Source organism: Panicum virgatum, chromosome 1K (assembly GCF_016808335.1).
Source record: "Panicum virgatum strain AP13 chromosome 1K, P.virgatum_v5, whole genome shotgun sequence".
NCBI classification, from domain to species: domain Eukaryota; kingdom Viridiplantae; phylum Streptophyta; class Magnoliopsida; order Poales; family Poaceae; genus Panicum; species Panicum virgatum.
Genome location: NC_053136.1, coordinates 52,955,325 through 52,968,898, shown reverse-complemented (window position 1 = coordinate 52,968,898; position 13,574 = coordinate 52,955,325). Strand labels below are relative to the sequence as shown.

At 50.5% G+C, this 13,574-nt stretch overlaps 1 protein-coding gene across 1 annotated transcript; it reads left to right on the top strand.

Moving 5' to 3' along the window:
• Positions 1–5,129: 5,129 nt before the first annotated feature.
• LOC120656364 lies at positions 5,130–12,956 on the top strand. The gene is made up of 5 exons (XM_039934436.1): positions 5,130–5,351; positions 9,025–9,335; positions 9,420–9,478; positions 9,693–9,802; positions 12,266–12,956. Exons 1-5 carry the CDS (start codon positions 5,130–5,132, stop codon positions 12,488–12,490), a joined length of 927 nt encoding a protein of 308 aa, XP_039790370.1. The 3' UTR covers positions 12,491–12,956.
• Positions 12,957–13,574: the final 618 nt, after the last annotated feature.

Below are 13,574 nucleotides of genomic sequence, written 5' to 3'. Positions count from 1 at the left end.
CTGGGGGAGAGTTTGTGGAGCCCTGCTCAGTTCAAGATCCGCCTTAGGACCAGGTCCCCAGCCCGGAGCTTCCTACTGTGCATGAACCGTTGATGATAGCGCCTGAGCGCTTGGTTGTAGCGTGCATTTCGAATTGCTGCTCGCCACCTTCGTTCGTCATCAAAGTCCACATCGTCACGCCGCAGTTGTTCCTGCATGGATTCATCAAAAGCCTGGACCCGTGGTGAGCCCATGTGAATTTCTGGGGGAAGGCATGCTTCAGCCCCGTAGACCAGGAAGAATGGGGTCTCCCCGGTGGCTCGGCTGGGTGTGGTTCGGTTGCCCCATAGTACACACGGAAGCTCATCAGCCCATCTTGCACCATGCTTCTTCAAGCAGTTGTAGGTGCGGGTCTTGAGTCCCCTAAGGACCTCTGCATTCGCTCTCTCGACCTGTCCATTACTGCGGGGATGTGCTACGGATGCAAAGCATAGCTGGATGCCGATGTCCTCGCAGTACTCTTGGAAGAGTCTGCTTTTGAATTGGGTCCCGTTGTCCGCGATGATGCGGCTTGGGACGCCAAATCTGCACATAATGGACTTGAGGAATGCGACTGTTGATTTTTTGGTAATGTTCACCACAGGGGTAACCTCGGGCCATTTTGTGAATTTGTCAATGGCGACGTAGAGGAACCGGTACCCGCTGACGGCCCGGGGGAACGGCCCCAGGATATCCACGCCCCATACGGCGAACGGCCATGAGGGCGGGATCATTTGTAGAGCCTGAACCGGTGTGTGTGTGTATTTGTTTTGCATGGAACTGGCATGCTTTGCAGGACCTTACCAGCTCAGCTGCATTCTAGAGTGCTGTCGGCCAGTAGAAGCCATGCCGAAAGACCTTACCAACAAGCGTGCGAGATGAGGAATGATTTCCACACTCGCCTCCATGGATCTCCGCGAGTAACTCGCGGCCCTCTTCCTGGGAAATGCACCGCATGAGGATACCATTGGCGCCACGGCGGTAGAGATCCCCTTCTACCACCGCGTAGCGTTTAGCCAATCATACTATGCGCTCAGCGGACACATCGTCATCGGGAAGGATATTGTCTTTCAGGTAGTCCCGGATCTCGGAGATCCATGCATCAGGACTTCCCTAAGTAGGTGGGAGTGGCTCTGTGAGGTCTCCAGGGTCCTCAACAACGCACACAACCCTGGGCGGGCACCACGGATGGAATGCCGCCAGGACCGCTAGCTTCGAGGTGCTAGATCGATCCCCTTCACCCAGTTCGGCAGGCTGGGCGGTAGGTTTCAGCAGCCGTCTTTCGAAGACACCCTCGGGCACGGGTGCCCAGGTAGACGCTCTCGTGGAGAGGTAATCTGCTGTTGAGTTGAATTCGTGGGGAACATGTTGCAGTTCCAAGGCGTCGAAGTCCTTCTCGAGCTTCCTCACGTGAATGAGGTATGCCGCGAGCTGGGGATTGTTGCAGCTGCAATCCCCCCGGACCTGCTTGATGATCAGCTGGGAGTCTCCCTTCACCAAGAGCTACCGGACCCCCATAGTTTGGGCTTTTGTCAGTCCGAAGATCAAAGCTTCGTACTCTGCCATGTTGGTGGTGGCCTTAAACTCAAGGTGCACCACGTACTTCAGTTGATCTCCATTTGGGTCGACGAGGACCACACCAGCTCCGGCCTGCTGCTAGCGGACGGACCCGTCGAAGAAGAGTGTCCAGTGGGGCTCGGTGAAGACTGGTGTCCTGACTTCCGGCTCCGGGGGTCCGGTGTTGAGGTCCGGACCACTAGAATTGCTTGGGGAATGAGTCCATTCTGCTATGAAATCAGCCAGGATTTGGCTTTTGACTGCATGGCGGGGCTGGAAGTCCAGCTGGAACTCAGCCAACTCTGTTGCCCACTTGGCGATGTTGCTCGTGGTGTTGGAGTTGTGTAGGATCGCTCTCAGTGGATAAGAGGTCACTACGACAACTCTGTGTGCCTGAAAATAGTGGCGCAGTTTCCTGGACGCAATAAATATGGCATAGATAACCTTATACGTCTCAAGATACCTGGCCTTTGCCTCGTGGAGGACTTCGCTGACATAGTAGACTGGCTTCTGGATGGTCCGGACCCTGGCCACCGGGTCTGGCTCGCCCTTGTCCACCATGTCAGGTCCTTGGGCCCCCAGCGGTTCTGGGTTCCCACTGGGTCGAGGCTCCTCCGGACCCCCTTCTCCGGGGTCCAGACCTTCAGACAGAGGAGTGGCTGCCGGACCCCCATGTCCGTGGTCCGGCTCACCATCCTTGGCCGGGGGGACCCTGGTGTCCCCCTGGCGAGCTTGCTCCGTCCTCTCGGCCACCAGCACCATGCTGACCGCCTCTGCAGACGCAGCAAGATACAAAAATAACGTCTCACCTGGCTCTGGAGCCACCAATACTGGCAGTGAGGTGAGGTGCTACTTCAGTTCCTGGAAGGCTTGTTCAGCCTCTTCAGTCCAAGAGAATGAACTGGGCCTCCTCAATTGCTTGAAGAAGGGGAGGGCCCTCTCGGCGAGCCTCGAAATGAAGCGGCTAAGAGCGGCCAGAGATCCAGTAAGCTTCTGGACATCCTTGATGCGGCCAGGAGGCCTCATCGCCTCGATTGCCTTGATCTTGGCTGGGTTTGCCTCGATGCCTCGATGTGAGACCAGGAAACCCAGCAGCTTCCCTGCCGAGACGCCGAAAACACACTTCTCGGGATTCAGCTTTGTGCGCATGACGCGCAGTCGGTCGAAGACGAGGGACAGGTCCTCAACTAGTGTTGACCCTACCTTAGTCTTGACTACGATGTCATCGACATACACCTCAACTATATCTCTAATTAAATTACAGAAAGTTTTGTTCATAGCTCGCACAAACATGGGTAAGGCATTCCGCAGACCATATGGCATGACAATATAGCAATAAAGTCCATCCACTGTTACAAAAGCAGACATTTGTATCTGGTGGAAACTAGAGTAAGCATCTAGGAAAGACAAAAGGTCACACCCGGAGGTGGAGTCCACAATCTGATCGATACGCGGAAGAGGATAGGGGTCTCTAGGACATGCCTTGTTGAGGCCGGTGTAGTCGATGCACATCCGAAGCTTCCCGTTGGCCTTTGGGACGACGACCGGGTTGGCCAACCACTCAGGGTGGTGGACCTCCTCGATGAAGCCAGCATGTAGCAGCTTGCAGACTTCTTCACGGATGAAGTTCTGCCGCTCCACGGACTGCTTCCGAGGTTTCTGGCGTACCGGTGTGGCGTCGGGGTAGATCCTCAGATGGTGCTCGATCACTTCCCTGTGGATCCCGGGCATCTGTGACGGTTCCCAGACGAACACGTCCATATTTGCCCGGAGGAAAGTGATAAGCGCGTCTTCCTATTTCTCCTCCAGGTTCCCCGCGATGCGGGTGGTCCGGGAGGAATCCGCTCCGACCTGCACGGTCTTCACGGGAACATTGTCCGGGTCGGACGGTTGAACCTTAGGTGCCGTAGCAGGCACCTTGGCTCGCGAGGTGGATGGGTCCTCCTCGGAACGTGCAGCATCTACCGCCAGAGCATGCAGTTTCTCAACTGCAGCGGCGGCAGCGGTGCGGTCACCCCGCACGGTGAGGACACCGGCAGGGGAAGGCATCTTCAGGACCAAATACCCGTAATGAGCAATGGCTATGAAGCAGTAGAGAGCCGGCCTGCCAATGATGGCATTGAACGGGAGGTTCACCTCCGCAACATCGAACTGGACGCTCTCTGTGCGGAAGTTCTCCTCGGTCCCGAACGTGACCGGCAGAGTGATGCTCCCCAGAGGGAACACCGGATGTGGGCCCACTCCGGAGAATGGGCGAGAGGGAGTCAGCTTGGACTCCGGGATCTGCAGCTGCTTGAACGCTGCATAGCTGATGACGTTGAGGCCAGCTCCACAGTCAATCAGCACGTGATAGAGCCTGATGTTGGCTATGGCAGGGGCGGTGACTAGAGGTAGTACACCAGCCCCGGCCATGTTCTCCGGGCAGTCAGACGGCCCGAAGGAGATGGTGGTGTTTCTCCACCTGTGGTGCGGCGCCGCCTTTGGGACCCCCGGCCCCGCCGAATGGACCTCTCGGCGAAGGGTCTTCATGTCCCGTCGGGAGACAAGCTCCCAGCTTCCGCCGTACATTACGTACAGCTTCTTGCGGCGCTCCTCGTTGTCGGAGTCGGAGTTGTCATGGCTGTAAACGCCCTTCAGCTCCCGAGCGGGGGATTGGTACCCCAGCTCCTCCCCCCCGGCAGCGGCCTCACTGTCGGAGGCTTTCTCCTTGCCAGACCGCTGGGGAGGAGGGGGTGAGCCATCCTTGGAGGACTGCTCACGCCGCCCAATGACCCGTTTCGCGAGTTTCTGGATCTCGCGGCAGTCAGCGGCGCTGTGGCGAGCAGTGGGATGCACTGGGCATGAGCCACCATTGCCACCCTGCGGGCGCGGGCACTTGCCGTTCGCATTCTGGCCCCCGGCCGCTGCCGCAGCAGCTGGTGCCGCTGCTGCAGCGACTGGACCCCCGGCTTGTCGCTCCCCGCGACCGCGGTTCTTGTTCTTCTTCTTCTTGCCACCGCCCTGAACGGTGGCTCCGGAGACACCAGCCTCGGCGACTCCGTCTTGGGGGGCTGAGTGCCATGCACGGCCCTCAGCGGCCCTGGCACACTTGTCGGCTAGGGAGAAAATCGTGGTGACGCTTTCCATCTCGTGCGTCGCCAGCTTCTCGAGCATCTTCTCATCACGTACTCCCTGACGAAAAGCAGTAATAATAGATGCGTCAGAGATACAAGGAATGGTACCTCGTACGTTGGTGAAGCGCGAGATGAATGCCCGGAGCGTCTCTCCGGGTTTCTGCCTCACGGCGTGGAGGTGAGCCTCCACACCATGCTGCTGGTATGCACTGGCAAAGTTCGCTGTGAACCTCACATAGAGCTCCTCCCAGGGCTGAATCGTCCCAGGAGTGAGGTTCATGAGCCAAGTCCGGGCTGGCCCGGTCAAGGCTACATGAAAATAGCTCGCCATGACAACGTCATTGCCACCAGCTGCTATGATGGCGGTGACGTACACCTGCAGGAATTCTGATAGATTTGTGGTACCGTCGTACTTCTCCGGCAGGTGCGGGCGGAACTTGGATGGCCAGGCCACCGCGCGGAGATGATCCGCGAGCGCGGCACAGCCCACCCGGCAACTGGGGCAGCCGCTGGTGCCCGGGCATTTCCCAGAAGCTTGGGTGCCGCTGCATCCAAGTCGGCGTTGAGATTGCGGCCCTCGATGTTGAGGCGGCGTTCTCGCACCCTTTCCAGGGAGACGCGGGCGTCTTCACCCGCACGCCTGCGGTTGAGCTCCGCCCGCAGGTCTTCTGTTCGCGCACTCCTCACAGTGGGGGAGCGCACGGATGCCGACGCACCGCCCTGGCGCCGGTGGTAGGGTACCACCGCATTGCCAGGCGGAGGTCGTTGCCCAGTCCTTGCAGAACTGGGAGAGGCCTGAGCTAGGTGGAGGAGACGGTCAACGTCGTCCCGCCACTGCCTCAGGGCGTCTGGCGAGGCTGCAGCAGCCGGAGGGTTGCGAAGCAACTCCCTAGCTGCCGCCAGCGCTCCGCCGCTCGCAGCTTGTGAGGGGGCCCTTGACGGGCACCCTGACTCCCGCTGACGTGCAGCGCGCGCCGCTGCCGACGGTAGCTGCTCCACAGGCACGGTTGCCCCTGGCGCAAGAAGGCGAGAGGTGCGTGGCGCGGATGACGCCACACCCTCCGTCATGGACTATGAGCAAGAGATGAACTAAACTAGCTAAAGTTCCCCTACCTGGCGCGCCAAATGTCGTGGTGTGCAAACCCACAGCCGGGTGGCGTAGTGCACCCGCCTAAACCCAGATGGTGAGTACTCGGGGGTTAGCTAGGATTAGTCCGATCTAGATGCAAGAACACGATGAACACAGAGGGTTTAGAGTGGTTCGGGCCGCCGGAGCGTAATACCCTACGTCCACTGTGTGTTGTATTGCTTGCGCTCTCAAGAGGTTGAGAACGGGATTGTTCGGAGTGAATCCGAGCTTGTGTCGTGTCTGCCTTGGCTTGGCCTGGCCTAGAGTGTGGATAGAGAGAGAGTCAGCCTGTTTTTTGTGTAGCGAGTGCCTCCCTTTTATATCTCAAGGGAGGTGCATACATGGCCGTTGAGTCCCCGACAGGTGGGCCCAACGATGTATTATAAAATAACATACTGTACAGAGCATTATGGCGTTGCAGGCGACGGAGATCTTATTCCAAGATTTCCTTGCCTTGCCCATGGGAATCTTCTGTCCGGCATAGCCATGCCCTGTCTTGTCGAAACGGCGCTAGGGCGTAGCTTGCGGCGCAGCTTACCGTAGCCTGCCGCATAGCTGAACGGGCCGTGTAGCTTGCGACGTAGGCGGTATGATGAAAGGGTGCAGTGCCGTCGTATCCATTTAATGCGGCAGACGGGCTCTGCGCCGATGCGGCGCATGCGGCTGCACTGTGTACCTCGGTAAAATGCGGTCTACAGTGAGACCTGATAAGAGCTGCCCCGCGTGCCGCGGCGGCAGAGCACGCCTCAAACACCCGCATTGAATGCGGTGGGTGGGCGAGTCTTCCAGCGGAAGACTCGCGCCCGCGTCCGCGCCTGCGAAACACGTGGCGCCCCCGGACCCCGCCCCGGCTGTATATTCGTTCTATGCGCGTGAGGGGTCCGGACAGACGCGAGGAGGTCTCGGGGGGTCCGAGCCCTCGACTGTTGGCGCGGAGTTTTCCTTCCTCAGAGACACGTGGCGTCACTGGCCGTTGGCCTGGTGAGGCAAGTCCCGGACCCCAGGGGTCTGGCTGCTCCGCCCTTTAGGGCATAGTTATGGACGACTACGCGAGTCCTGCCTTGCTGTAGTAGTAGTGGGTATCCCTGCTGCAGGTACCGACAAGTGTAAAAAAATCTTACAAAAACGGTCACCTCGGCAGAAGTCTAACACTGGAATCCATGGTTCCGACGAACAACAACGGCCCACGAAAGTACAGTTTAGGAAAAATCAATATTCATATAAAACTCTTGGCTGCTCTTGGCTGTCAATTCACATCTTCACTGGACCGGACTGCATCTTCATTCTTCGCTGAAGAGTCTTGCGGTTTTCCATCTCTTTTCCGAGTCCCTACTGTAAAACTCTCATACTCTTCAAGACTAACCTGTAGGATCCTTTATAAAAGGATCCCATGAGTGCTGCTTGTCTGCACCGAAGGCACCCAGCATCCTGCATCAGTTTAAGCAGTGTTTTCAGCATCTCCCATTGTGTCAAGTTCTTCTTCGAAGTGAAAGATGCCGGACCACAACAAGGTGAAGAAGGGCATGTGGGATCTGATACTCCGTTGCTTTTCGTCATCCAAGACCAAAGATTGAGATGGATCAAAACTCCACTGAACCCAAGGGTGTGTCTCCAGCTCTACCTCATGAAAATTAGTAGTTCTTAGGTTCATACATATATGTTCATGTGATAGTGTGATGCATGTGTTGTTCAGTGTACAATGTGTGTAGTAGTAAACCGGATGTAGTTGGCCTTGGTCAGTCGCCAATCAGTTTGTTCATGTGCCCTCCTCATTTGATTTGTAACTAGTCTATCGATATATCTAATAATTATTTATCCCACGATCTCTTTAACCAATTACATATTTTAATTCAAAACTGTAAAAAATTATATTTATCATTATATAATTGTAATAAATGTGATAGATTTAGTTACTAACAATTTTTTCTCACCTTGCATCACACACACACACACATATATATATATTTGATATGTATTTAATTAGACACTTTGTTTGAGTTATTTGAACAACATAAAAATTGGTATTCTTATCTCTTCTCTTATACATGAATATACGGTGACACACACATTATGGTTAATATTTTTATATAAAAATAACATAAATAATATATTAGTAATGATAAAAATAGTAATTTAAAATTTTATTTTGATGTGCTTTAAGATTTTATTATAATAATATGATTTTGATTTTGATTTTTGGTTTATTTTAACTTTTTATCATGTTATCATTGGATAATATATATAGAAATTTAGGGGGTTATTTGATATTATTTTATAATGTCATAAGTGGGTAATTTACATGAAGATTAGGGGGTTACTTTAGATTATTTTTTATAATGACAGAGGTGGGTAATTTAGATACATGTTTAGGGGGTTATTTTAGTCTATTTTTATAATGGCAAAGGTGGGTAATTTGTTAAAAAAATGACAGATCCAATGGCTATTATGATTAGAGTTGCCGAATTGATAGCCGGATGTTTCTGATTTTTGTGAGAATTTGTAGGATTTCTCTATTTTTTTAGACTGTCCACCTAGGATTCTAGGTGGCTTAATTTAGAGATTTCAAAAGGAGCCTCTAATTAGTAATAGTAAGATATTGCTGGTGTTTTTTTTGAGCAAATATTGCTGGTGTGTGTGTCATGTAATCGTATCGCCCCTTAAATTGAAAGGAAATCCAATATTTGCTTCATTTCGTTTAAGAGAGCATTGAAAGATGTAGTGGGCTAATCTGTAGCGCTTAAGGCCCAATGGCCCATATACCACTTCGGTGGGGTCATCATCTTCCTGCAGCAGCATCGATCGCTGCTCGGCCGGCTGCGCATAAAGGCGGGTGATGCTCGCCGCCGGGGAAAGCCGGCGGGGGAGGGTCTCGCCGTCGGATGCCCTACTTCTCCCTATTGGTGGGTCCCTCACTGGAACCAGCCACGCCATCGCCGTCCCCGGCCGCGATCCGGACCACCGGCGCACCACCACGCCCGACGCCGCGTGACTCTACAGTACCACTGCACCGACACTGCGAACCCCCCCCCCCCCCTCTCCGGCAACCGGCAATGTCGCTCCACCAGCGGCCGACTTCCTCCTGGTCTCCTCACCCGCCACCGCCCGCTCCCCCTCCTCACGCTCCCCTACCTCTTCTCCCTCCTCACGCTCCCCTACCTCTTCTCCCTCCTCACGCTCCTCCTCTTCGCAGCCCTCCTCCTACCCTAGGGCCCCATCCGCACCGCATTAGTCCCCGCCTCCCCGTGGCGCACCTACACGCTCCAGGAGGCCGCGGCCTTCGCCGCCGCCGCGGGCAAGGGCACCGTGCTCCTCGCCGCGGTCTCTGGACCCTATCTCCCCTTCCTCAGTTCCTCTCCAACTGGCTCGTCAGCGTCCGCTGCGCCGGCCGCGGGGACCAGGTGCTCGTCATCGCCAAGGATTACGAGACACCCGACCGCATCAACGCCGAGTGGCCAGGCCACGCCGTCCTCGTGCCCCCCGCGCCCGACGCTCAGGCCGCCCACAAGTTTGGGTCCCAGGTGAGGCCACATCCCTCCCTCTCAGCTGTTCGAGGAAATTTCCTCATGCGTAACTGCGGCTATCTTGTCCATCTGTGGCTGCAGGGGTTCTTCAACTTCACCCCGCGCCGTCCGCGGCATCTGCTACAGATTCTTGAGCTTGGGTACAGTGTCATGTACAATGATGTCGACATGGTGTGGCTCGACGACCCGTTCCCCTACCTCGTCGGGGATCACGACGTGTACTTTTTTTTTTTGAGGGGTTCACGACGCGTACTTCATGGACGATATGACTCCTGCACGTGAATAGTTGCTGCGTTAGCAATTGGGGGGTTTTTGTTGGAAGATAACTGATTGGGTTGGAATTGCGGGTTGCAGGTGAAACCACTCGACCATTCACAATTTCACATGAGCTGCCATGGTCGAAGCAGAGGAAGTCAAATGACCAGCCAGCTTTCAACTGGGCTTTGAACAAGACTGCTGAGCAGGTTTGTTTCTGCCAATTTCTTCTCTTGCAATGCAAGGGGACAGAGGAAAGGCTGTCCATATGTTGTGCATTGTATTCTTAAACCTAAACAGATATTTGGAACTGTCCCCCCCCCCCCCCCCCCCCCCCCGCGCTGGTTTTGGAGCACTTGGTTGATCTGATCATATGTACTAGGGAAATACCATGTATCTTCTTGAACAAATTACTGGTGTGTGGTTAATTTGTATCTTACCATTACTAATTGGAGGCTCCTTTTGAAGCCTCCAGGTGAAGCCACCTAAGATTCTAGGTGGACAGTCTAAAAAAAATAGAGAAATCCTACAAATTGTCACAAAAATCAGAAACATCTAGCCATCAATTCGGCAACTCTAATCATAATAGCCATTGGATCTGTTATCCTTTTTAATAAATTACCCACCTTTGTCATTATAAAAATAGACTAAAGTAACCCCCTAAATATGTATCTAAATTACCCACCTCTGCCATTATAAAAAATAATCTAAAGTAACCCCCTAATCTTCATGTAAATTACCCACTTATGCCATTATAAAATAATATCAAATAACCACTAAATTTTCATATATATTATCCAATGATAAGATAATAAAAGTTTAAATCAACCCCAAATCTGAAACAAAGTTATGTTATTATAATAAATCTTAAAGCGTATCAATATAAAATTCTAAATTACTATTCCTATCATTATTAGTACATTATTTATGTTATTATTTATATAAACATATATAATAACCATAAGATGTTTGTCACCATATATTCATGTACTAGAGAAGAGATAAGAATACCAATTTTCATGTTGTTCACATAGCTCAAACAAAGTGTTCAATTAAACACATATCAAACATATATGGAGGTGTGATGCAGAGTGAAAAAAATTGTTAGTAACTAAACCCATCACATTTATTACAATTATATAATGATAAATATGTATATTTGCAGTACTGGATTAGAATATTTAATTAGTTAAAGAGAGCGTGAGATAGATAATTATTAGATATCTCTAACTAGCCCATGCGGGAGCACGGGTTGATAGACTAGTACTCATAATGCGCTCGATTAAAGAGCGTGTATTGAATATGGAAAGCTGTGCATTTGATGAGGTGAGTATTAGTACCATGGGTACTGTTCCATCACTAGGTCAGGTCAGGGGCTCAGTGCTTACCTGTGAACTGTTTTAGGATCTAGCATAACCAGCCTACTTTGGTATTAGGGTGTGCCGTTGGTAGAGGATGAGTGGACATATGGACTTAAATGCATATGACCTTGCACTGTTGTTTCTTGTTTGATTATTTGAACAGAAAGAAACAAATCATTGGTGCCATTTTGAACTAGGTGAAAAACTTGTTGAACCTAATTTTTAAACAATACTGACTACTTGCCTAATTGGCCCAGAACATTGTTAAGAAGTGTGCAGCTTTTTTTTTCCCTTTTAAGAAGGAATACTATGTGACGATTTGATATGGCAGTTTATTATTGTCAAAGTTTCAGTAATTGAGAGTACATTTATGGATATGTCTCTAGACCTCTCTGACTTGGGCATTCATTTTTGTTTCTCGGCACCTCGATTTGTCTAAGTTTGGAGCTGGTTTCAGGATCTAGCATAACCAGCCTACTTTGGTATTAGGATGTGCATTTGGAGGGTGTATGATGTGTGGGCTTAACTGATAAGTCTTTAAATGCATATGACCTTGCTCTCTTGTTTATTGTTTATTTATTTGAACAGAAAGAAATTGAAATCATCAGTGTCATTTTGAACTAACATGAAAGACTTGTTGAACCTATTTTTTTTAGAAACAAACTACATGCCAAATTGGTCCAGAACGTTGTTAGGAAGTGCACTGACCTTCATTTCTTTTAAAAAGAAACACTATATGACAATTTGATATGGCAGAATCTTAAGAATGATCATGATACTTGTTAGACTTCTACTTCCTCTGTTTCCATATGGATGTCATTCAGATGTTTGTAGTCAAGCTTCTAAAAATCTTGATAAAATGCTTTAATATAATATTTTATATTATTTAGAAGAATATAATTAGAAAAAAGATAAAGGTCAACAAAAGCTTGAAGACTGCCAGTGTAAGTCAGAGACCATAGGGACTAGTAACTTCTAAGGTACTAGTGGAGTGCAGTTCCTTTCAGTTGAAAGGTCTCAACAAAAAGAATTTGTATGTCTTCTGGCAACAACCTTGCTGCATTTGCATCAAAAAGAAAACAAAAGGAAAAAATGCTGCATTCTACATTTCTCATTTCTAGTTTTCTTTCTGTTTCTGAAAGTATTGTTATGGATGCCGTACAGATACTGAAATGTATACATAAGAATATGGCACACAGCTAAGGAATTTGTTCTGTTTTGTTTGTCATACTTCTATGAATCATTGCCTTCAACTATTAACAGGAGATACACTTGCAGGTTGACAACTATTAACAGGAGATACACTTGCAGGTTGACGTGTACCTCCTGCCTGGCTGCCTCAGTCTGCATTTCCAACCGGAGGCCTATATTTCAAGAATAAAACATGGGTCAAGGACACGAAGGGCAAGCATGTCATCGTACATAATAATTAATAACTACATCACAGGGTTTGAGAAGAAGATAAAACGGTTCCGTGATCATGGGCTGTGGTTGGTAGATGATCACAGCCACGAGTCACCGCTGGGCAGGATATGAGCATGCTCTCAAGGGGCTGAAGCACATCTCTCCTCGCGACAGGCGACAGCATCACAGTTTTGTAGCTGCATTTTGACTCGAGAAGCCAGTTTCTGCCGAACCAAACATGGGAAAATGTTCGGTCCACCACACAAGATGCAGCACCCGAAGATCAAATCCCTGTGCAGAAGATATTATTTACCAATTGCTAACCTCTTGTTTGATCTGTATGTCAAGCCCTTGTAGAGGTTTCATTTCCCATGAGTCGATGGTGATTGTTGTTTCTATTTGTTCATATTGAAAATGTTATGTTGAGGGAAACAGTAAGACGTTAAGAGCCTTGCTGAACAGATCAGTTGGTAGTGCATTGGTTGACTCACTTTCTGTATAGCATAGACTCTTTTAGCCTTATCCTGTATCATAATCACTGAATGTAAGTTAACATTTTCAGCTATATATAGAGAGGTTGAGCGAATCTGTAAACTAACTGGTTTGGTCTGGCCAAGCGTCAAGATTTTGCGGGCCCCACCGGGAAGGCGGAGGTCACCGTCCACACAATTGCGTCGTAGTAGACTCGTCGAAGCAGTTGCAGGATTCTAATGCAAGCTTAGCAGCCGTACGAAAGTTAACTGACACCTAGGCACTTTCTGGGAAGAGGAAAGTGCAGTGCGCCGTGCACAACGATCGTAATGTAGTACTCTTATAAGATCGGGCGCAGATTCAGAAATTCAGATATGATGTCCTCATGATGAACAGTCCAATTGCTTCATGCATGTTCAGAGAGCCCGTTTCATTTGGATATTCCCTGGCTGCGACATGCCGACAAGTGGCGAAGGCTCACGCAAAAACACGAGAATTTACCGTGCACTTGTGAAAAGCTCCTTGATTGGTTCGATCGGGCCGGCCATTCCTTTCCAAAAAGGCACCGTACGGCTCTATGATCTCCCGCGCCGTCGGCACGCTCCAGACCCCCAGTGCTACGCATTTCTCCTGCTCGTACCCCGAAACAGGCGAGAAATGCCTCCACATTTGTGGTAAAAAAGCGTACGGAAACCCTGTATAAATATGGCATCCGTGCGAGGTAAGCTAAGCTGTTGTAGAGAGA

Excerpts from the sequence above, each read along its gene's own strand:
- LOC120656364 (XM_039934436.1), top strand. The coding sequence starts at position 5,130 with ATGGCCAGGCCACCGCGCGGAGATGATCCGCGAGCGCGGCACAGCCCA. Across the intron at positions 5,352-9,024 it reads CGGTTGAGCTCCGCCCGCAG|GGCCCCATCCGCACCGCATT; the intron begins GTCTTCTGTTCG and ends CTCCTACCCTAG. Across the intron at positions 9,803-12,265 it reads TGAACAAGACTGCTGAGCAG|GTTGACGTGTACCTCCTGCC; the intron begins GTTTGTTTCTGC and ends ATACACTTGCAG.